The 23,578-nt window shown below is 61.1% G+C and overlaps 1 protein-coding gene across 2 annotated transcripts in view; it reads right to left on the bottom strand.

The window, feature by feature from the left end:
* Window positions 1-23,578, bottom strand: part of ZFYVE26 (zinc finger FYVE-type containing 26) — an 86,546-nt gene that overhangs the window by 53,009 nt on the left and 9,959 nt on the right. For both annotated transcript variants that reach the window (XM_029076328.1, XM_029076331.1), the window contains exons 5-17: window positions 22,136-22,643; window positions 20,738-20,868; window positions 19,435-19,599; window positions 17,333-17,421; window positions 15,714-15,874; window positions 14,282-14,479; window positions 12,137-12,727; window positions 9,811-9,879; window positions 8,481-8,632; window positions 6,884-7,091; window positions 4,545-4,808; window positions 1,067-1,180; window positions 15-179 (exon numbers count right to left, since the gene is read on the bottom strand). In XM_029076328.1, the coding sequence (XP_028932161.1) occupies window positions 15-179; window positions 1,067-1,180; window positions 4,545-4,808; window positions 6,884-7,091; window positions 8,481-8,632; window positions 9,811-9,879; window positions 12,137-12,727; window positions 14,282-14,479; window positions 15,714-15,874; window positions 17,333-17,421; window positions 19,435-19,599; window positions 20,738-20,868; window positions 22,136-22,643 (2,815 nt within the window). The remainder of the gene's footprint in view (window positions 1-14; window positions 180-1,066; window positions 1,181-4,544; window positions 4,809-6,883; window positions 7,092-8,480; window positions 8,633-9,810; window positions 9,880-12,136; window positions 12,728-14,281; window positions 14,480-15,713; window positions 15,875-17,332; window positions 17,422-19,434; window positions 19,600-20,737; window positions 20,869-22,135; window positions 22,644-23,578) is intronic.

Raw genomic sequence — 23,578 nt, 5'->3', positions numbered from 1 at the left:
GAGGGTCCGTTCACCTGGTAGGCCGAGCGCCTGGGTCAGACTCTGCAGGACTCGCTCTAACTGCTGGGAGACGGCGGTTTGGTGATCGATACAGTCCTCCGTCAGGCTGGGGCAGCACAGCTGCAGGAGCTCTGCGACGCTGCAGCGGGGATAACTGCCTCCCTTCTCCTCCACGGCCTCTGTGGAAAGCGAATGGAAAATGACAACAACAACAATAATGATAATGAGACGGTATCTGTTAAGCTCTTACTGTGTACCAGGCGCTGTCCTAAGCGCTGGGGTGGCTACGAGCGGATCGGGTTGGATGCGGTCCCTGCCCCGCATGGGGCTCACACTCTTAATCCCCGTTTCACAGATGAGGGAACTGAGGCCCAGGGAAGCGAAGCGACTCGCCCGAGGTCACACAAGCAGACGAGTGGCGGAGCCGGGATTAGAACCCGGGTCCTTCTGACTCCCAGGCCCGGGCCCTATCCACTAGGCCACGCCGCTTCTCTAGAGATCGAACGATCCCTCGGGCCGGAATCGAACCAGCGACCTAAGGGAAAGAAACACAACCTCTGGGTGCTGAGTCAAAACTTTCGGCGAGAAAACTCTATGGATACCTCAGTTCCCTCATCTGTAAAATGGGGATTAAGACTGTGAGCCCCGTGTGGGACAGGGATGGTGACCGACCCGAGTTGCCTGTATCCACCCCAGTGCTTAGCATAGTACCAGGTACATAGTTAGCGCCTGAAAAATACCACAGTTATCATCATCATTCTTATCAGGTGGGTGGGGGAGGGGGAGAGAAAGTAATGTTGGTATTTGTTAAGCGCTTACTACGTGCAGAGCACTGTTCTAAGCGCTGGGGTAGACCTGGGAGAATCAGGTTGTCCCACGTGGGGCTCACAGTCTTCATCCCCATTTTCCAGATGAGGGAACTGAGGCCCAGAGAAGTGAAGTGACTCGCCCACAGTCACACAGCTGACGAGTAGCGGGGCCGGGAGTCGAACCCGTGACCTCTGACTCCGAAGCCCAGGCTCTTTCCACTGAGCCACGCTGCTTCCCAGTAGAAACGGTAACTCACCTGGTTTACCCTGCGGTGCTGATGCATAACTGAGAATTTTACTGATCTGCTGAAGAACAGCCGGAAAGCCTCTGATGCCGTGGGAGTTCAGGGAAACCCAGTCCAGCTTGCGACCTAAAAAGATTCCAGGGCACGAGATCAGGCTCTCAACCAACTTGAGTGGCAAGTTTCCCAACTGGGTTGGTTCCCAGTCCCCTCTCAGGATCGGACCCGAAGAGTCTCCCGTACTCTACCAATCTCGACGACGGGAGGGAGAGCCGAGCGGAGGCCCGTCCGTTCCATTCCTAGCTCGGGTAGCGGCCAGCGAGGGGAAGGCCATCTGCTACGAGGCAAAACTCTCCCGTGCTGGGCAGCGGCGGCACGGGAGAGGGTCGAGGGCAAAGACTCGAGTTTAGTGCGCGCAAGGAGGCAGTGGTAAATCAATTCTGCGTTTTGTACCAAGCAAACTCTACGGATGCACTACCGGAACGATCGCAGATGGAGAGCGGGGCGTCCTGGGAGAGATGCGTCCGTGGCGTCCCTACGGGTCGGAGACGACTCGACGGCGTAAGCCAAGACGAGGTAGTTCTCAGAAGAGAGATGTGAAAATCCGATGACTTGAGGGCCAACGAAGTCCAGAATTATTTGGCTGGGAAAGCGGGTAGGGGACGGCTCTCCACATCCCAGTCGGGCCACGTTGCCCACCGCGTTCTTCCTCAAAGCAGACCCTCAAGAGTTCAGTACAGTGCCTGGCCCGTAGTAAGCGCTTAACCAATATCATCATCATCCTTGGGTCCGACAGCCTCCTTCTGCCATTAGAGGGTCCTTCATAGCTCAGTATTCACTGTGCTGGATGTGGAGGGTGGCGGGGGAGGTGACGAGTTCCTGTTTTGACCCCAGGCTCCACGATTCCTTCATTCAATCACATTTTTCGAATGCTTACTTTGTGCGCAGCACTTTTCTAAGAGCCTATAATGGTATTTGTTAAGCACCATGGACCAGGCACTTTAATAAGCCCTGGGGTGGATACAAGCACATCGGGTTGGACACAGTCCCAGTCCCACGAGGGGCTCACAGTCTCAATCCCCATTTGACAGATGAGGTAACCGAGGCACGGAGAAGAGAAGTGACTTGCCCTAGGTCCCACTGCAGACCAGTGGCGGAGCCGGGATTAGAACCCATGACCTTCGGACTCCCAGGCCCGTGCTCTATCCACTATGCCCTGCTGCTTTTCTGCTTCCTTCCAACTGAACCCTCTGACTACTCTGCCTTTCTTTTTAACTTGAGATCTTTATTTATTATTCTTATTCTCTAATAATAAAGATCTTAAAGATCTTTAACTTCTCGGTTGCCTCTACCTGAACCGACCGAAACCATCGACCTTGCAGAACAGAACATTCCTAGGAGCGGAAGCTTTCACCTCACCCTTTTACTCAGGGCTTTCATCAATCAATCAATCAGCCAATCTACTGAGCGCTTACTGTGTGCAGAGCCTTGGACAAAGTGCTTGGGAGAATAATGACAATGGGATTTGATAAGTCCTCACTACACGCCAGGCACTGTACTAAGCACTGCGACGGATACAAGACGTGGGGCAAGTCACTTCACTTCTTTGGACCCCAGTTAGCTCATCTGTAAAATGGGGATTAAGAGCGTGAGCCCCGGGTGGGGCAGGGACTGTATCCAACCTGCTTAGGAGAACAGCGCTTGGCACATGACGAGCGCTTAACAAGTAATAATAATAATAATGTTGGTGTTTGTTAAGCCCTTACTATGTGCAGAGCGCCGTTTTAAGCGCTGGGGGAGAGACAGGGTCATCAGGTCGTCCCACGTGAGGCTCACAGTTAATCCCCATTTTAGAGACGAGGTCACTGAGGCCCAGAGAAGTGAAGCGACTCGCCCACGGTCCCACAGCTGACAAGTGGCAGAGCCGGGGGTCGAACCCGTGACCCCCGACTCCGAAGCCCACAGGCTCCTTCCACTGAGCCACGCTGCCTCCCCTAATGATGTCGGTATTGGTTAAGCGCTTACTATGTGCACAGCGCTGTTCTAAGCGCAGGGGTAGATACGGGGTCGTCAGGTTGTCCCACGTGAGGCTCACGGTCTTAATCCCCATTTTTTTTTTTTTTTTTTTTTACAGAGGAGGTAACTGAGGCTCAGAGAAGATAAGTGACTCGCCCGCAGTCAACACCGTTGACAAACGGCAGAGCCGGGGATTCGAACCCGTGACCTCAGACTTCCCAGCCCGTGCCCTTTCCACTGAGCCACGCTGCGTACTCCACGAGCAAAGCGGATGGGGCGATTCATTCCTTCAACAGTATTCACCGAGCGCTCACCGCGCGCAGGGCACCGAACTAAGCGCCTGGAATGGACGACTCGGCAACGGGTAGAGACACGGGGCTCGGAATCTCGATCCTCATTCTGCAGGGGAGGTAACCGAGGCCCAGGGAAGCGAAGCGACTTGCCCGAGGTCACGCGGCGGCCAGGCGGAGGAGCCCGTGCTCCGGCCACTACGCCGTGCAACCTCTACCACCGGGTTGGCCGACCCGTTCCCTGCCCACGACGACCTCACAGTCTAGAGGGGGAGACGGACGTTACTTTAAATAGAAGTAAGTTACGGAACTGGACCTGAGCGCTGTGGACAAAGGGCGAATACGGGGAGAGAATCGGGGCGACGCGGAAGGGAGTGGGAAGAGAGGAAACGAGGGCTTAGTCGGGGAAGGCCTCGCGGAGAAGACGGGCCTTGAATGACGCTCCCCAAATACCCCAGACGGACTCTTCCCTGCCAACCTCTCTCCACCCTCAGGGGATGCTCCCCTCTTCCCAGTGCCTAACGGGGGCCGCTGTCGGCCGGTCGGTCGATCCTGTCTATTGAGCCCTCACCGCGTGCAGGGCGCCGTACTGAGCGCTCGGGGGGGCACGAGATAACAGTCGACCAGACACATCCCCTGCCCATAACGAACTTTTGTCTGGGGGCGGCCTGACACGGGGCTGAAGTGCTCGATGAAGGGAATCGACACCTAACATCACTGCGCCAAAGTCACGGGTTCTATTCCCGGCTCCGCGACCTGTCCGCTGTGTGACCTCGGGCGAGTCGCTTCCCTTTTCTGGACCTCAGTGACCTCATCTGTCCAACGGGAGACTGAGAGCCCCCCCGTGGGACGGGGACCGGGGTCCCACTCGATCTGCCCGAATGCGCTCCGGCGCTCAGTAAGAATAATAATAATAATAATGATGGTATTTAAGTGCTTACTATGGGCCAGGCACTATATTAAGCGCCGGGTGCCTGGCCCGTAGTAAGCGCTTAAATGCCACAAGTACGATCACTATCATCGTGGCAGCCTGGACTGTGGAAGAACGATCGAGGGGCAACTCCTCTCCGCAACTCCGGCAGTGGGTCGGTCCCCCCCCCGAGCCCCCCCGCCCAATGCCGCCCCCCAGATGGGTGGGGGAGTTGGGTGGGGAAGGGGACCTCCCGTCCTTTCGAAGTCCCACGCACCTCGGCTCTCCAAGCTCCGACGCAGGCGTCGCTCCGCCGTCTCCAGGAGCTGCTTGCAGGTTTTCCACAGCCGACACCGGGTGCAGGCCAGGTCGAACGCGGCCATGGCCGGGGGACTCAGCTCCTCCAGGACGTCCCTCAGGGGCGTCCCGGGCTCCGGCTGGCTGCGGCTGATCCAGAAGTCCTCCTGGAGGGTGGGGATGGGGTCCCCGGGGGCGTCGAGCAGCTTGTCGGTCACGTCGGAGATGGAGTAGAACACCATGCCTGGAAATCCGACGGCGGGGGGGGGGGGGGGGGTGAGAGAGCGGGGGATTCGAAGACCGGCCGCGCTGGCCGACTCGACGCCTCTCGGCGTCTCCCACCCGCACCCTCAAGGGGAGGCGGAGGAAGCCGAAGGGAAACACCGAACGGTGTGGACCGATGAGCTGCCAGACCCTTCCGGGAAGCAAGTGAAAGAAACCGGCGGGATAATAACAACTTTGGTACTGGTTAAGCTCTCGCTATGTGCCGGGCACCGCACCGAGCGCTGGGGTGGATACGAGCAAATCGGGTTGGACCCGGTCCCCCGTCCCACAGGGGGCTCGCAGTCTCGATCCCCACTTGACAGAGGAGGCAACCGGGGCCGGAGAAGTGTAGCGACTGGCGGCCTGGCCTCGTGAAAAGAGCACGGGCCCGGGAGTCGGAGGACCTGGATTCCGATCCCGTCGGCTGGGCGATCTCGGGCGGATCACTCGGCCTCTCTGGGCCTCGGCGACCTCATCTGTAAAATGGGGATTAAATCCTCCTCCATCCGATTTAGACCGCGGGCCCCATGGGGGCCGGGGACTGGGTCCAACCTGATTGTCTTCGCATCTACCCCGGCGCGTAGAACGGCGTCTGGCACGCGCTGAGCGCTTAACAAGGAACGTGGTGGGGGGAAAGAGAGAGGAGGCCTCGGGTATCTGAGAGGGTAGGAATGCAGAGGAGCGGCGCGGCTCAGTGGAAAGGGCACGGGCTTCGGAGTCGGAGGTCAGGAGTTCGAATCCCGGCTCTGCCACTTGTCAGCTGGGTGACTGTGGGCGAGTCACTTCACTTCCCTGGGCCTCAGTCCCCTCGTCTGTCAAATGGGGATGAAGACTGGGAGCCCCACGTGGGACGACCTGATTCCCCTGTGTCTACCCCAGCGCTCAGAACAGTGATCGGCACAGAGTAAGCGCTTAACGGATACCAACATTATTATTAATGTTCCAACCCAGGGACGATACAGTGCTGAACCATACAACCGAACCGATCTGTCAACGGTATTTATTGAGCGCTTTCAGGGCGCAGAGCACTGGACTGAGCACTTGGGAGAGTCCAAGACGACGGAGTTGGGAGCCACGTTCCCAGCCCTTAGGGGCCTGACGGTCTTCAGTCCAGACCAGGGAATAGAGCTCGTCCACACAGTTTCACGCCGCAACTGACAACTGGAGCCTAAAACAAACTAAAGGGTTGGGGGGAGGGGGCCGGATTCCGGGTCCTTCCTTCCTTTGGTTATTCAATGGTATTTACTGAGCGCTCGCTGAGTGCAGAGCACTGTACTGAGCGCTCGGGAGAGTACGACGTACAATAAACAGTCAATCCCCCGCCCCCAACGGGCTCGCAGTCTCCAGATGAGCTTTCGAGTGGGGACAAGGCTCCGGCACGCATCTGACTCCGGCCCCAAGCGCTGCGCCCCTCCGACGGGACCGGGAGATAGGTAGCTCTAGTTCCGCGAAACCCACCGGGGAGGCGTTCTGACACACGCGCCGACGCTCGGAGAAAAGTGTCGCCAAAATGCCCCGACCGCCCGGGTTAAGCTGCCCCTGGGAAACTGCCAGGGCCCGATTCATTCGTTCATTCAACGGTATTTACTGAGCGCTTACTACGCGCGGAGCACTGCACTAAGCGCTTGGAACGGACAGATCGGCGACAGACAGAGACAACCCCCGCCCGGTGACGGGCTCAAAGCCTAATCGGGGGAGACGGGCGGACGAGAACGACGGCCGTTAACAGAGTCGAGGGGAAGAACATCTCGTAGAGACAACGGCGGATAAACAGAATCAGGGCGACGTACGTCTCATCAAACAAAATGAACAGGGCGATGAAGATACAGACAGTCGAGCGGACGAGTACGGCGCCGAGGGGGTGGGACGGGAGAGGGGGAGGAACGAGAGGCTCATTTCTAAATTCGGGAAGCACCCGGGAGGGGAGACGAGGTTACGCCGGAGAACCCTCTGGGGATTTCCCAGGCCTCCCCCTGCCCGGGCGACTGTCACCGCGGGCACCGGGAGGGTCCTCCCCGCCTCCGCCGCCCCCCTCTCGAGCGGAGAGGGCCTCACCCGCGGCGGCCGCGCTGCCAATGGCCTGCAGGGTGGAGCGGCCGCCGCCGGCCTTCCGGTGGGCGCTGCTGGGGCCGCCCCCGTCTGAGGCCTGGCTTTCGATGTTCTGTTCCACCCGGGCCAGCTCCCGGATCGCTTCCTGATAGCGCTCCATGAACGTCAGCTCGCCGGCGCCGGGTGACGACTTCAGGCCGAACGTGAAGACCACCTGGAATTTGGGCAGGGGAGAGGAGGGCGGGGGAACATGGCGACGGCATCAGTGATAACGATACGGGCCGGGGACTCACGGCAACGCCGCCGCGCGCCCCGACCCGGCCCCCGAACGCCGAGACGTCGCGGCGAGGCCCAGGGAAGAGGTCCGGGGAAATCTGGGAAGGGCGATACTACTTAAAACGACGGTCTTCATTCGCTATCTTCTAGGTGTCCGGCTCCGGGGAAGAGCCGAGACTACCGGGTCATTCATGCGATCGTATCTATTGAGCGCTCGCCGTGTGCGGGGCGCCGTACCGAGTACTCGGGAGAGTACGGTGTCACGCTCAACAGACCCATTCCCTGCCCACAGTGAACTTACAGTCTGGAGGACGAGTTTACCGTCTATCATTCACGCGATCGAACTTACTGAGAGCTTACTGCGTGCAGAGCACCGTACTAAGCGCCCGGGAGAGTCCGATACAACAGTAGGCAGACACACTCGCCGCCCGCGATGAGTTTACAGTCTAGATCACACCTGGTATCCCCTCCCCGGCCCCACACGGGAGTCCCAATCTAGGAAAAGAATAATTTGGAGGCTGGGGGGAAGGACACTGCTGAGGGAACGGAGACGGCGAGGGGTGGAATTTGGTAGGCGGGGGACCGAGTCGGCATCTCGGTTTCCCGATTTTCAGGGCTGGCCCTCTGGGCTGGGAGCTCCCCGGGGCCGCGAGAGCGTCCTCCGACTCTACCGTCCCCTCTCTCGACCGCCCGGAATAGCGCTCGACCCACAACCGACGCTCGAGAAATATCACCGACGGACAGACGGACGGATCGATCGTTCACGGCCCCAAGATCCCAAATCGATCGAACGACGGTATTTATTGAGCGCTGCATCTGTTTCCTGATTTTCAGGGCCGGCCCTCTAGGCTGGGAGCTCCCCGTGGCCGCGAGAGTGTCCTCCGACTCTACCGTTCTCCCTCGACCGCCCAGAGTAGCGCTCGACCCACAACCGACGCTCGAGAAATATCACCGACGGACGGACGGACGGACGGATCACGGCCCCAAGATCCCAAATCGATCGATCAGCGGCATTTACTGAGCGCTTACCGGGTGCAGGGCGCTCCGCTAAGCGCGCTTGGAAGAGTACAGCCCAAAGATAGAACAGACACACTCCCCGCCCCCAGGAAAGCGACGGTCTAAGGGGAGAAAGCCGTGCCCGGGGTGACGCCGGCGACCTCTCATCAGCTCGGAACCACTCCCGGCCCCGGGCCCCCAGGGGATCGCCGCAGGCCTCCGGATTCCGGGCCGGGGCGCCCCGAAGCGGAGCGGGTGCCCGGCTCAAATCCGCCCCGAGGTACGCGGCGGCGCTCGGCCCAGCCCCCCTGCCCGGGGTGGTCCCGCTCACCTGGTGGGCTTCCAGGAAGTTCCCACGGAGGACGCAGGAGGCGAGCAGCGACTCGGGCGGAGACAGCATCACGGGGACGAGGGGGTCCCGCGGCCGGGACCGAGTCCGGCCCTCCGCCGCGCCGCCCCCGGCCGAGGCGCTCACGCTTCCTTCTGCGGGGGCACGGGCGGGGGCAGTCAACGCGGGAGCCATTCGGAGTTTGGCGCGCAACGCTCCTTTCGACGCCTCCCCGGTCCTTCACGGACGCCAGGGAGGGCACCGGCCCTCGCTCTACCTCCGGGCAGTACGCGATCGGGAGGGGCCGCTCGGCCGTCTTGTCTCCTCGCGCCCCGATGAGAAACGGAGCGGGAAGCCACGTTCAGTCATTCGACCGTATTTACTGAGCGCCCGCTACGCGCAGAGCACCGTACTAACCGCTTGCAACGGACAATCCGGCAACAGACAGGGACCGTCCCTGCCCGACGACGGGCTCACAGAGGAGGCACCACTTTCCCCTTTTCTTCTTGAAATTCCCAACCTGCCCCCTCCCTACCACAGGTCTGCAACAGTGGCCCTTATGAGAAGCAGCGTGGCTCGGCGGCAGGAGCCCGGGCTCGGGAGCCAGAGGACGTGGGTTCTAATCCCGCCCCCGCCACTCGTCGGCCGTGGGACTTCGGGCGAGTCGCTTCGCTCCTCTGGGCCTCAGTGACCTCATCTGGAAAACGGGGATTAAAACTGTGAGCCCCACGTGGGACGACCTGACTACCTTCTCTCTCCCCCGGCGCTTAGAACAGTGCTTGGCACATAGTAAGCGCTTAACGAATACTATCATTATCATTGTGACTTCTGTATAGACCCCCCAATTTTTTTTTTTGCCGCTGTCTCCCCCTCTAGACGGTAAGCTCCTTCGGGGAAGGGAACGTGTCCACCAATTCTGCTGCACTGCCCTTTCCCAAACGCTTAGTACGGTGCTCTACACAAAGCAAGCGCTCAATAAATACCGATTTTGATTGACTTTAGGCCCCGGGAGGATGATGGCAGTGTGGCTTAACGGACAGAGCGTGGGCCTGGGAGACAGGAGGACCTGGGTTCTGATCCCGGCTCCACCACTTCTCGGTTGTGTGACCTTGGGCAAGCCACTTCACTTTTCGTCTGTAAAACGGGGATTAAGAGCGCGAGCCCCACGTGGGACGGGGACTGCGGTCAACCCGATTAACCCGTATCCACCCCAGCGCTCCGGACAGTGCCTGGCGCATAGCGGGCGCTCAATAAGCGCCGTGACGGTCGTCAGTCTTCGGGCTGACGGTTCCTCGCGGGGGGACGAGGGCGGGACCTGGGTGAAGCAGCCTACCAGAAGTGCTCGTGCTCGGCTCGCCGCTTGTATTTTCCAGCGACGGGTCTGCTGTCCTGTCCCGGCCGTCTGAGAGTATCGGGAGAAAAACCGCGTTGGAAATCGCCCTCCTGCAACCCTCCTTCTGAACAGAGAGAAGCAGCGTGGCCTAGTGGGTGGAGCACGGGCCTGGGAGCCAGAAGGGCCCGGGTTCTAGGAGCGACCCGGCCTCTTTGCCCGCTGTGTGACCTCGGGCGAGTCGCTTCACTTCTCTGGGCCTTAGTTTGCCTCCTCCGTAAAACGGCGATTAGGAGTGTGAGCCCCACGTGGGGCAGGGACCGTGCCCAACCTTAGAAGCTCGCGTCTACCCCAGGGCTTAGCAGGATGCCCGGCGCGGAATAAGCGCTTAACAAATACCGTTAAAGAAATCACGACGACAAAGACCGGGTCATGCGAACGTCCCGCCGAGCGGCGCCTGTCCCACCGCGGCTGAGAATCCTTGGGGCCCGGGGTGGCCCCGGGGGGAAACAGCAAGCTCCCCTAATAGCGGTAATAATGATCGTGGTGGCCGTTAAGCGCTCACTACCGTGCCAGGCACCGTCCTAAGCGCCGGGGTGGCTACCGCTCCTGCCCCGCTCGGGGCTCACGGTCTTAATCCTCATTCGACGGGTGAGATCGCTGAGGCGCAGGGAAGTAAGGTGACTCGTCCGTGACCACAGAGCAGACGGGTGGCGGAGCCGACACTCGAACCCGTGATCTCCCGACTCCCCGGGCCCGGGCTCTACCCGCTACGCCACGCTGGGCCACGCATCACATCGTCGCTTATCTCTGAACATCCCCTCGGGTCTCGGACGATTATCCGCTCTCAGCCGGCACCCAGTAAACACCGTCAGTGTCGAGAAGGCACCTGAGATGCGGTACAGACGACCCACCGCCACTCTCTCTCGCCGGAGCCTGGGCCGTTTTCATCACTGGCTCATTTAATCGTATTTATTGAGCGCTCACTCTGCGCGGCGCGCCGTACTAGGCGCTTGGAAAGTGCGATTCAGCAACAGATAGAGACAATCCCCGCCCAACAACGGGCTCACGGTCTAGAAGCGGGGAGACAGGCAGCGAAACAACCAAACAGGCATCAGTAACGGCAATATAAACAGGATTTTATATATATATATATATATATATATATATATATATAGACCTCATTAATAAAATCAATAGAATGCTAAATACGTACATACATACACAGGTGCTGTGGGGCGGGGAGGGGGGAAGAGCAGAGGGAGGGAGTCGGGGCGATGGGGACGGGAGGAGGAGCAGAGGAAAAGGGGGGGGCTCAGTCCGGGAAGAAAGGTGGAAGTCTCTGCACTAACTCCCAGGAAGCAGCGTGGTCTAGTGGGTAGAGCCCGGGCCTGAGGGTCAGAAGGACCTGGGACCTAATCCCAGCTCCGCCACTTGTCTCCCGTGTGACCTCGGGCAAGTCGCTTCACCTCTACGGGCCTCGGTTTACATCCCCTGGAAAGCGGGGATCAAGACCGCGAGCCCCACGGGGGACACGGACCGTGTCCGACCCGATCGGCTCGTGCCCGCCCCGGCGCTCAGAGAGCGCTACCGGGTACCGTGAAGAGAGAGGGAGAACGAGCCTAGGTTCCATCCTTTCCCAGCTGCCGCTTCCCGCTGGGAGGGAGTTTGATGAAACGGGGTCCCAGGTCACCGTTTCGATTTAATACAGGTCCTCTGCACGGCAAGCGAGAATCCGCTGTACGGACAGCTAATTATCCCTTCCTTCAAATCCCTGGACAGCGCGAGCTCCCCCTCTGACTTCTCCGGGCGCCCCCCGATCTCTCGTCGAGGTTATCTTCCTGATCCCTCCCCGCTCTGTACTCTCGCCCACGTCTCTGCGCGCTTCCAGACCACCTCCGTAAGGTCTCCGGCCCTCTCCGACGTCTTCTCGGCTTAAAAAATCCCCTTTCCGGTGCCCCTTCTTCCAAGAAAGCCCTGCTCCGCTCAGAGCGGATCCGAGCGAACTCGGGGTCCGCTTAGCACTCTATCCCTCTGCGGCATATCACCCTCCGTTCCTCCTCTTTCTCCACCCGCTGTTTTCTAATCATTCCCTAGAAAGCCACGACCGTCCTCCGCCCCGAACAGAGACTCCTTGCTGCTGGCTTTACATCACGCGACCGCCTTGCTCCCTCCTACCTCACCTCGCTTCTCTCCTACGACGACCCAGCCCGCCCACTTCACTCCTCTAACCGTCTCCGGCTGTACCTCGATCTCACCGCCGACCTCTCGCCCACGTCCCGCCCCGTGCTCCGGGGCGCCGGGCCGACGTTTGTCCTCTCCCACCTACCTGTGCTCCGAATGCCGGTCGCCACCTTGTACCTCCACTGGGCCTCGGAGAGGACCTTGGAGAACCGCTGCAGGCGGCCCTCCGGGTCCCCCCCGCCGTCCGACGACCCCCGGGCCTCGGCCGGCTCCGGCCCCTCCGGGCGTCTCCGGTCCCCGATCTCCTCTAGCTGCTCCAGGAGGAGCTCGAGGAACGCCTCCACGGCCGCCTCGTCCGCCAGAAACCCTCCGCTCCCTCTGGCGAAGTGCTTCAGGTCGAGGAAGCTCCGGTCCGGAGGCGCGCCTCCCGGCGGCCGGCCGGCCGGGGCCCGAGGAAGGCCCCGGGCCCCGACGGGGGAAGGCCGCTTGCCCTTCCTCTCAGGCGGGGCCGGGGGCTGGGGGCTTTCTGAGGGGGACCACCCCGGCTGCCCCCTTCCCTCGAGGTCGGCGTCCTCGGCGTGGTCTTCGGGCCCGGGGGCCTCGGGGTGAAGGTCGCTCGGGGAGACGAGGAGCAGCGAGAAGATATTCTCCAGCACTTCCAGGCGCAGGGGGACAGGAAGCCTGCAGAGGTACCGTCGGCATCGAGACAGGTAGAGGGAGAAGAGTTGGGAAGCACCTGCGGCGGGGGAAGGAGAGGGGCGCTTTGAGAGAGGGCCGCGAGGGAGCCCGGGGGACAACGGACGGAAAAAAAACTCCAGCCGGGGGACCCGGGTTCCAATCCCGGCCCCTCCGCTCGTCTGCTGCGCGACTCCGGGCGAGGCACTTCGCTTCTCCGGGCCCCGGCTACCTCGGCGGCGGGTCGGGGATTAAGACCGAGACCCGTGAGAGACGGGACCGTATTTGCCGAGCGCTGGTTGGGTGCGGAACGCGGTGCCGGCCGCTTGCCTGGGAGAGTACCGCGTAACGGGCCCGTTCCCCGACCACGAGGAGCTTACTACAGTCGAGAGTCCAACCTGGTTGTCTTGCATCTACTCCGGCACGAAGTGCAGCGTGTGGTGCGCAGTAAATGCACAACCGATGCCATTGACCAAAAAAAAAAAAAAAATCAGAGTTTTCCGATCCGCAAGCTCACCCGCCTGGCTCTCGAGGAATCCTCCATCCGAGGAACGCTTCCTCAGGGGAAGGAATTAAAGCGGTGGTCAAAAGTCAGGGGATTCTGCTGAGATTTCGGCTCACCGGCTCATCCCTCGGCCAAATTAACCTCGGCCAAATAGACGGGGACCGATGTTTAAGGACGATAAGAATAGGAAGGTATTTGATAATAATAATGGCATTATTAGTAATTACTAACATTATAAGTGCTTAACATTCTTCCAAGAGCTGTGGAAGATACAAGTTAAGCAGATTGGACACGGTCCCCGTCTCCCGTTCATTCATGTATTCAACGGTATTTACTGAGCGCTCGCTGCGTGCAAAGCACCGTACTAAGGGCTTGGGAAAGCACAAGGCTCACAGCTTAGGCAGGAGGGAGAACAGGAATTTCATCCCCATCTGACAGATGAGGCAACTGAGGCCACAAGAAGCGACGGCCCCGAGGTCACACAGCTGGCCGAGCTGGGGTTAGAATCCAGGTGCTCCGACTCCCCGGCCCGTGCCTTTTCCGCTTCTGCTGAGCGCTTATGTTGGGTCAAGCGCCGTACTAAGCGTTGGGCGAGATACGGGATTATCGGGTTGGACCCGGTCCCCGTTCAGGCTCCCACTCTGTAAATAGTGAGCGTTTACTGTGTGCAGAACGCCTGGGAGAGCACAGTGTAACCATATGACGGACACACTCCCCGCCCACAACGAGCTTACAGTCTAGGAGTCTACTACCTAGACCCTCCCTTCTACTCAGCGTGGACGCCCCATGTAGGACAGGGTCCTACTGACCTGGCATCTACTCCGACACCGAGCCCAGTGATGGACACAAAATCATCACTCACTACAACGACGACAGCAATACGGAACGGAATCTCCATTTTACAGCTGAGGAGACTGAGGGCCCGAGAAGCAGAGTGACTCGCCCGGGGTCACGCGGCGCGTAGACGGCAGAGCCGGGATGAGAAGCCGCATCCTCCGACTCCCACGCCCGGGCTCCTTCCGCCAGACCAGTGGATGAATCACGCGTCCGCCCGTCCCCGTGGAAGAGTTCGCCCGAGCCCACCCTCCATCTGGATCCGGATGACTTTACCCGAGGAACCGGGAGAGTCCCGGCTCAACTCCCCGGCCGAGGAGAGGCCGTCCGAGACGCCGCCCGGGCAGTCTCGGCATCGGGAATGCCGGTGGAAGTTCACGCAGAGGGCGTAGATGGCGTATTTCATGGCGCAGAATCCCTGGAAGAGCGTCAGGTTCTGACAGTCACCCCGAAGGCTGGAAACTGAGGCAGTAGCTGAATCGAGGAAAGACGGACCAAAAAAAAAAATACTGAAAACACCCGCACCTTCTCCCTCCCTCCCCACCCCGCTGGGCTGCAGGTGTCTCCAAAGTGAAGACGACTGTAGAGTCCTATTCGTTCACCCAGTCGCATTTCTCGAGCGCCTGGGTGCAAAGCACTGTAGCGAGCGCTTCAATACGGTCCTAAATAAGTCCTAAATACAGATCCAGGCCCGTCACCATTTTAACCCTAATTTCACTTCCCCCGGCTTTTCCGGTCACCCCCCGATCTCAAGTCGAGGTCATCTTCCTGACCCCTCTCCGCTCTGCTATCTCGCCCACGTCCCCGTGCGCTTTCCAAACCCCCTCCGTAACATCTTCCGGCCCCGCCGGTGACTTCTCGTCTTAAAATCCCCTTTCCGGGGCCCCTTCTTCCGGGACGACTTCGCTCGCCAGCTCGAAGCTGCTGAGGACAGACTCGGGGTTCGCTTATTTTTAGCGCTCTACCCCTCTACGGCATATCACCGCCCGTATCTCCTCTTTCCCCGCTGACTGCTTTTTAACCCGCTCCCCAGAGAGCGACGTCCGTTCTCCGCAGCCAACAGAGAGTCCTCACCGTCGGCTTTAAAGCGGTCCCTCACCTTGCCCGCTCGTAACTCCACCGCGCTCCGCTCCTCTAATGCCAACCTTCTCGCCGGACCTCCACCTCATCCAGCTCGCCGTCGACCCCTCGTCCGCATCCCGCCTCTGGCCGGGACCGCTCTCCCCCGCCCGTTCCTGACAGACGATTACTCTTCCCCTTCAAAGCCTTATTGAGGGCCCATCTCCTCCAAGAAGCCTTCCCTGACTACGCCCTCCTTTCCTCTTCTCCCACCCTGCGTCGCCTTGACCCGCTCCCCTTATTCATCCCCCCTCCCGGCCCCGCTGACGTCCACGTCGGTCACTTATTTATCCCTATCGTCCGTCTCCCCCTCTAGACTGGAAGCTTGCTGCGGGCAGGGAATGTGTCTGTTGCTGTATCGGTACACTGTCCTCTCCCAAGCGCTCAGTACAGTGCTCTACGCACAGCGAGAGCTCAACAGATGCCACCGACCGACCGTTTAAACGGCAGCTACGGTCCCCGAGGTCCCCGTTCTGAGTTCCAGCCGGCTCAGATACGGGGCGAGGACGACAGCGCCCTCCCTCGCTCCGACCCTCGGGGGGCTCCGCGACGGATCCCACGTCGGGCACCCCCGGGGCCGGCGCCTTACCGTGATCGGGGGCCGGGCCCGCGGCGGGCATCTTTCGCAGCAGCTCCGCGACTTCCTCCTCCTTGAGAGCCGGCAGGTGCGTGAGGTGATGGAGAGAGTAGAGCACCGAGTGGTCGCCCCCGCCGTGTAGGTGACGCAGGAGATCCTCCTCTGGGATGGCACTGCCGGGAGGGAACGGGGGACGTCGGCCCAGGGGACGGTGAGGCGGGATGATGATAACGATAACGTTGGTATCCGTTAAGCGCTTACTCTGTGCGGGGCACCGTTCTAAGCGCCGGGGGGGATACGGGGTCATCGGGCCGTCCCACGTGAGGCTCACAGTACAGATGAGGTCACGGAGGCACAGAGAAGTGAAGTGACTTGCCCACGGTCACACAGCTGACCCCCCCCCCCCCCCCAGGGTTCTAGACACGCGATAGTCCCCCCGCCGAGAGGCAGCGGGGCCTGGCGGATAGAGCGCGGGCCTGGGAGTGGGAAGGACCCGGCTTCTAATCCCGCCTCCGCCGCTTAATAATGATCACGATCGTAACCGTGGTATTTGTTCAGCGCTTACTACGTGCCGAGTACCGTTCTAAGTGCTGGAGCGGACACAAGCAGCGTGGCTCAGTGGAAAGAGCACGGGCTTGGGAGTCAGAGGTCATGGGTTCTAACCCCGGCCTCCGCCACCTATCAGCTGCGTGACCTGGGGCAAGTCGCTTCTCTGTGCCTCCGTTACCTCATCTGGAAAATGGGGATGAAGGCTGCGAACTCCACGCGGGACGACCTGATCATCTTGGATCTCCCCCAGCGCTTGGCATATACTCGGTATATGGTATAAACAGTGCTTGGTATATACTAAGCCCTCAACAGATACCATTATTATTATTATTATTATTATTATTACAAGCATATCAGGTCTGTCGGTTCATTCGATCGTACCGCGTACTTATTGTGTGCAAAGCACTGTACTAAGCGCTTGGGAGAGTATACTTATAACAGTAAAGAGACACATTCCCGCCGACAGCGGGCTCACAGTCTGGACCCAGTCCCTGTCCCACACTGGGCTCGCGGTCTGAATCCCCATTTTACAGACGAGGTGACCGTGGCCCAGAGAAGTGAAGTGACTTGCCCAGGGTCACAGAGTGGCGCAGCCGGGATCAGAATCCATGACCCGCTGCCTCCCAGGCCCGGGCTCCATCCACGATGCTGTCGCCCGCTGTGTGAGCCTGGGCACATCGCTTCACTTCTCTGGGCCTCAGGTACCTCATCTACAAAATGGGAATTAATACTGGGATCTCCACGTGGGACAGGGACCGCGTCTGACCTGACGAGCTTGTATCTGATTCGACGCTCAGTTTAGGGCCTGACACTTAGGAAACGCTTAACACACACCACAGATGATAATAATAATAATAACTATAGTATCCGTGAAGCGCTCACTACGTGCCCATCACCGTTCTAAGCGCCGCACGGAGAGCGTCAGAAACTGAGCCGGCATGAGAACCCGTGACCTTCCGACTCCCGGGCCCGCGCTCTTCCCGCTACGCGTCGCTTGCTTTTCTAAATCATTAACGGTAGCGGGTGTGGCGCGAGAGACTCAGCCGGGCAGTCCACGCCCGGACGGGAACGGTGGGTCTCACCTGTTCTGCCGAAGACTCCACTCTAAGACTTCCACGTGGGTCCCTAGGGCGTCGCAGGCATCTCTGAGCAGCGAGTCGCAGTGTGAGTCCTGGATTCGGGTGGGAGGAGGAGGACGACGCAGTTTGGGACCCGCCACGCTTCGCTATCACCGCGGGGCCCTTCATCCGTCCACCCAACCGCCCGTCCCGCCATCCGTTCGTTCAGTCGTATCTATTAAGCGCTAACTAGGTGCAAATCACTGTTCTAAGGGCTTGGGAGAGTCGCCGGTCATGGGTTCGAATCCCGGCTCTGCCACTCGTCAGCCGTGCGACCGTGGGCGAGTCACTTCGCTTCTCTGGCCCTCAGTTCCCTCGTCTGTAAAACGGGGATTAACCGCGAGCCTCACGTGGGACGACCTCATGACCCCGTATCTCCCTCAGCGCTCAGAACGGCGCCCCGCGCCTAGTACGCGCTTAACCGATACCGACATCGTTATTACAACGGGACAATAAGCACACCCGTTCCCGGCCCGCAGGAGCTCACGGAGACCGACGTCGACGTGAATAGATCAGCGAAGAGACGAACTACAGATACGTACAGACGCATCCATGTGCGCCGCGGGGACAGGAGGGAGGATGAATGAAGGAGCAAGCGAGAGCGGCGCAGAAGGGAGCGGGAGAGGAGGCGAAGAGGGCTCAGTCGGGGAAGGCTTCCTGGAGGAGATGGGTCTTCGATAAGGCTCTGGAGCGGGGGAGAGCAATTATTCTTCTGGTACGAGGAGGGAGGGCGTCCCAGGCCAGAGGAAGGATGGGGGCGAGAGGTCGGCGGCCAGATAGACGAGATAGAGGTGTGCAGATATGTACAAATACAGAGGTGCATACGTACAAATATACGTATATATGTACGTATCTGGAATTCATCTCTTTACTGATTTATTTATATTAACGGCGGTCTCTGTAAGCTCTCGTGGGCCGGGAACGGGTGTGTTCATTGTCACACTGTAATGACGACGCTGGTATCGGTTAAGCGCTTACTATGTTCAACTCAGAAGGACCTGGGTTCTAATTCCGCCTCCGTGTCTGCTACGTGACCCCGGGCAAGTGACCTCATTTCTCTGGGCCCCATTGACCTCATCTATAAAATGGGGATCGAGACCGTGAGCCCCACGAGGGCCAGGCGCTGGGTCCCATCTGATTAACCGGTACCCAGCTCGGCGCTCAGAACAGCGGTCGGCACAGAGCGAGCGCTGAACGGGCCCCCAATAAAATGATTCCCCAGTGACTCGCGCCCCAAGGCCTTCGAAACGGAGACCCGCCCGGATGAAAAACTCAGGCCTCGGTGGGGCCGACCCCTGCGCCCTCCCGCCCGAAGCGGGATTCGCCGCTATATTCCATCGCGTTTACTGAGCGCTCAGGGGGTGCGGAGCCCGTACTGAGCGCTGGGGAGAGCCCAACGCGGCAATCAAGGACACGTTCCCCGCCCACGATGAGGTCATTCGTTCACTCCATAGCATTTATTGAGCGCTTACTATGTGCAGAGCACCGTACCAAGCGCTCGGAAGGGACGGGTCGGCGGCAGACAGAGCCGGTCCCCGCCCTTCGACGGGCCCACGGTCCAATCGGGGGAGACGGGCGGACGAGAACGACGGCGATGAATAGAGTCGAGGGGAGGAACGTCTCGTCAGAACAACGGCAGATAGACAGAATCAGGGCGACGTACGTCTCATCAAACAAAACGAATAGGGCGATGAAGATACAGACAGTCGAGCGGACGAGTACGGCGCCGGGGGGGGGGGGACGGGAGAGGGGGAGGAGCAGAGGGAGAGGGGGGAGGAGAGGGGTTAGCTGCGGAGGGGGGGGGGGCGGGGTAGAGGGAGCAGAGGGAAAAAGGGGGGAGCTCGGTCTGGGAAGGCCTCTCGGAGGAGGTGAGCTTCAAGTAGGGATTAGAAGAGGGGAAGAGAAGCAGACGGTCGGAGGTGAGGAGGGAGGGCGTTCCGGGAGCGCGGGAGGACGTGGCCCGGGGGTCGACGGCGGGATGGGCGAGACCGAGGGAGTCGGTCTACGGGTCGCGGCCGGGACGCCGACCGAGCCCGGCCTCCGCTAGCCTCCGGCTCGGGATTTACCTGCGTCCGATGGAGGGCCCGCAGCAGCCCCTTGGCGTTCTCCAGGCTCCGGCACTGGGTCCAGGCCAGCAGCACCAGCAGGCGGCCGAGGGGCCCGAACTCTCCGGCCAACAGGCGGCCCAGACCGCCGAAGTCCTCCTCCTTCAGCAGGGCCAGCGCCGTCACCTGTTAACGACGACGGTGGCCGTCGTTAAGCCCCTACCGTGCGCCGAGCGCCGTATTAAGCGCTGGGGTCGATCCAAGCGAACCGGGGCCCGGACCCCCACGGGGCTCGCGGCCTCGGTCCCCATTTCCCGGAGGAGCCGACGGAGGGCCGGGGAAGCGAAGCGACCCGCCCGGGGTCGCGGGGCAAGTCACTTCACTTCTCTGGGCCTCAGTTACCTCATCTGTAAAATGGGGATTAACCGTGAGCCCCACGGGGGACAACCCGATTACCCTGAATCTACCCCAGCGCTTAGAACGGAGCTCAGCACGCAGTAGGCGCTTAACAAACACCAACGTTATTAATCGGGTTGGACACGGGCCCTGCCCCGCCAAGGGCTCGGAGTCTCAATCCCCATTTTACGGAGGAGGAAACTGAGGCCCGGGGAAGTGAAGCGACTTGCCCAAGGTCACAGAGCAGCCGAGTGGCAGAGCCGGGATGAGAACCCACGACCACCTAAGTCCCAGGCCCGGGCTCTAACCGCCAGGCCGCCGCCGCTACTTGTAACGATGATACCTGCGGTATCTGTTGACCGCTTACGACGTACCGAGCGCTGGGGTACTGAGGGTTAGGGGATCCCAAGCGCTACAAGATAATCGGGTCCCATATGGGGATGGCTTTCTAAGTAGGAGGGAGGCCAGGTATCGAAGGCCCATTTCTGCAGACGGGGGAACTGAGGCCCAGAGAAGTGACTTGCCCAAGAAGCAGCCCGGGCTCGGGAGTCAGAGGTCACGGGTTCTAATCCCGGCTCTGCCGCCTGTCGGCTGTGTGACTCTGGGCAAGTCACTTCACTCCTCTGGGCCTCAGCTCCCTCATCTGTCGCATGGGGATGAAGACCGGGGGCCCCAGGCGGCACAACCCGATCACCTTGCACCCCCCGCCCCAAGGGCTCAGAACGGTGCTTTGCACACAGTAGGCGCTTAACGAACACCACCGTCGCCATCGCCCGGCAGGCGAGGGGCAGAGGCGGGACTGGAACGCAGATCCCTCCGCCTCCCAAGCCCGCGCTCCTCCCACCGGACCGCGCCGCGGCTCGGGTCTGAATCCCGCGGGCGGTGGCCCTTCCCCAGATTCCGCGACGCGGTCCGACTTGGGCGTTACCAGGATCTGCTCCAGAAAGTGCTTGTTGTTGCTCAGGCAGTAGAAATAGGCCCTCTTCCACGACCGGGCAGGGTCAGGGTCGGAGAACAGGGCCAGCATCACCTTCTCGGGGTCCGGCGGCTCGGGGGGGACTGGGAAACGACAGAGGCGGGGGTCACCGTGCACGCAGGCCGCGACGCCCCCCATTCTCCCGCTCGGTCTCGTCGGCGGGGCTGGGACGGCTTCCGCCCATCAGCTCGGTTTCGGGGGGCTCCACCCCTCAGTCTGGAAACACCCCCCGCCGCCGACACTTTCGGATCCTCGCGTCTCCGTCGCCTATCCCGTGAAAAGGGTGGTGGGCTTTGGGCCTCCCTCCCAGGATAATAAAAACACTCGTGGTGTTTGTTCAGCGCTAAGGCCACGAGCAGGTCGGGTCGGACACGGTCCCCGTCCCCCGGGGGGCTCACGGCCTCGATCCCCATTCCACGGATGAGGTGACTGAGGCCCGGAGGAGCGAAGGGACCTGCCGCGTTGCGGACAAGCGGCGGAGCTGGGATCAGAACCCGCGACCTTCTGATTCCCAGGGCCGCGCTCTAACCGCTTCACCTTGCCGCTACGGGGTCCCCAGTCCCCACCCGACAAACTCAAACAAGACTCCGCAACTCCCGACCGCCTCCCCTTTCCGGATCCCGAGGGCCGTGGGTCGGGTGGGAATCCAGGAGAAACCGGGATCGACCACTGGCTAGACTTTCGCCGGGATCACTGGGTCAACCGCTTCCTTGAAATGATGATAACGGTGGCATTTATTAAGTGCTTACTGCGTGCAAAGCAAATAGCCTCCGGAGACGACGACGATATCGGTGTTCGTTAAGCGCTCACTGTACGCAGAGCACCGTTCTAAGCGCTGGGGGAGATGAGATCACTCGGCCGTATTTACTGAGCACTTAGCGTGCGCAAAACACTGCACTAAGTGATTGGAAGGGGACAACGTAACAGAGTCGACAGACACGTCCCCCGCCCATAACGAGCTGACGTTTTCGAGGAGGGGAAGACGACTGGGTCGGGCCCGTCCTCTGTCCCACACCGGGCCGATGATAATAATAATGATAACGGTATTTACTGAGCGCTGACTGTGTGTCGGGCGCTCTACCAAGCCCTGGGGCGGATCCCGGCGAATGGGGCTGGACCCGACCCCTGTCCCCCGTGGGGCCCGCGGTCTCCATCTCCATCTTACAGACGAGGGAACTGAGGCCCAGGGAAGCGTCCCGCCGGCCGTGGCGCGGCGCGGCCGGGCTCGGGGCCCGGGTCCTCCGACTCCGAGGCCCGTGCTCCGCCCGCCGGGCCACCTCCGCCGAGCCAAAGGGAAGGGCCAAACCCGGAGGGGAGAGGCGGGCGTCGGGAGGGACGGTCGGCGCTCACCTTTCGCCGGGGACTTCTCCCCGGTCCGCTCGGCATAGGCGTGGCCGTACAGGGCCACCAGGCCCCGGCCGGGCCCCCTCAGCAGGCAGCCCAGCAGCCGCTCCTCCCGCAGGGGACTCCCGTCCGTCCCGCAGGCCTCCAGCAGCTCTTCGCAGAGGAGACGCAGCTCGGGCCCCGGGCCCTCGGGGGGACAGCGCAGGGCGCCCAGGGCTGCGTAAACGGCCTCCGCCCGGGCCGGGGAGCGGAGGGGTGACTCCCGGAGGCTCCTCAGCTCCCGCCGGAGGAGCTCCACCAGCCTCTGCTGCAGAGGCCGGCCGCGGGAGGGCCGACGGGCGTCCTCCCCCGGCAGGAGCTCCAGCAGGGCCCGGGCCCGCCGGGGGGCCGCCGTCAGGAGACGCCACAGGGCGGAGGCCGCCCCGGCGCTGAGCCCCGGGGCCGGGCCCTCCGTCCTCCGGGCGCTCTCGTCCGCCGGCCCTTCTTCCTCTCCGGCCAGGACTTCGCGCAGCTCCTGAGGAGGAAAGGGGGCTGCGATCGGTAACGTCTTGAGAGCCCCGTCGCCCGCGGGCTCCGACGATGACCCTCCCCCTCTTCGAAGCCTCATCGGAGGCCCGTCTCCTCTGAGCGGCCTCCCCTCGCTCCCCGCTCCCTCCCGCGTCGCCCTGAATCGCTCCCTCTACTCCCCCTCCCGCCCGGCCCCGCACCGCTTACGCACACAGCTGGGATTGATTGATTTATACCGAAATCTGCCTCCCCTTCTGGACCGTAGGCTTACTGAGGCCAGACTGTCGGGTTATAGAGGGGAAGCGGCGTGGCTCGGGGGAAAGAGCACGGGCTTGGGAGGCGGAGGTCACGGGTTCGAATCCCGCATCTGCCGCGTGTCAGCGGGGTGACCGTGGGCAAGTCGCTCCACTTCTCCGGGCCTCAGTTCCCTCATCTGCAAAATGGGGATTAAGACCGTGAGCCTCACGGGGGAGAACCCGATGACCCTGAATCTATCCCAGCGCTCAGAACGGTGCTCTGCACGCGGGAAGCGCTTAACAAATACCAACATTATTATACTGTCTCTCCCAAGCGCCTAGTATAGTGCTCTGCACGTAGCAAGCGCCCAACGAATACAACCGACTGCGTGGCTCCGACTCCAGGCTTTTTCCTTTTCTCCGATTCCCGCGATCCCTAAACCCCGTTCCTGGCGGGGGAGCCTCGAAAGGCCACGCCCGGGGGCTCAGAGCGCAACGTGGCTACTAAAAAGATGGGTTGGCTAAAACCTGGTCAGGTGCCCCTTGCTCAGGGCCCGGAGAAGCTCGCCCAAGCCCGGGCCCTGACCCTCCTCAGGAGGACGCTCCTCCTCCCGGAAGCATTCTCCAACCAAATTCCACCCCCGCTGCCGGTCACGACCTCCTTATATCCTGGTTCTGATCCCGGCTCAGTGGGAAGGGCTCGGGT

The sequence above is a fragment of the Ornithorhynchus anatinus genome, chromosome 1, assembly GCF_004115215.2.
Source record: "Ornithorhynchus anatinus isolate Pmale09 chromosome 1, mOrnAna1.pri.v4, whole genome shotgun sequence".
NCBI classification, from domain to species: domain Eukaryota; kingdom Metazoa; phylum Chordata; class Mammalia; order Monotremata; family Ornithorhynchidae; genus Ornithorhynchus; species Ornithorhynchus anatinus.
Note: the sequence above shows the minus strand (reverse complement) of the source record. Positions and strands in the feature narration are given on the sequence as shown.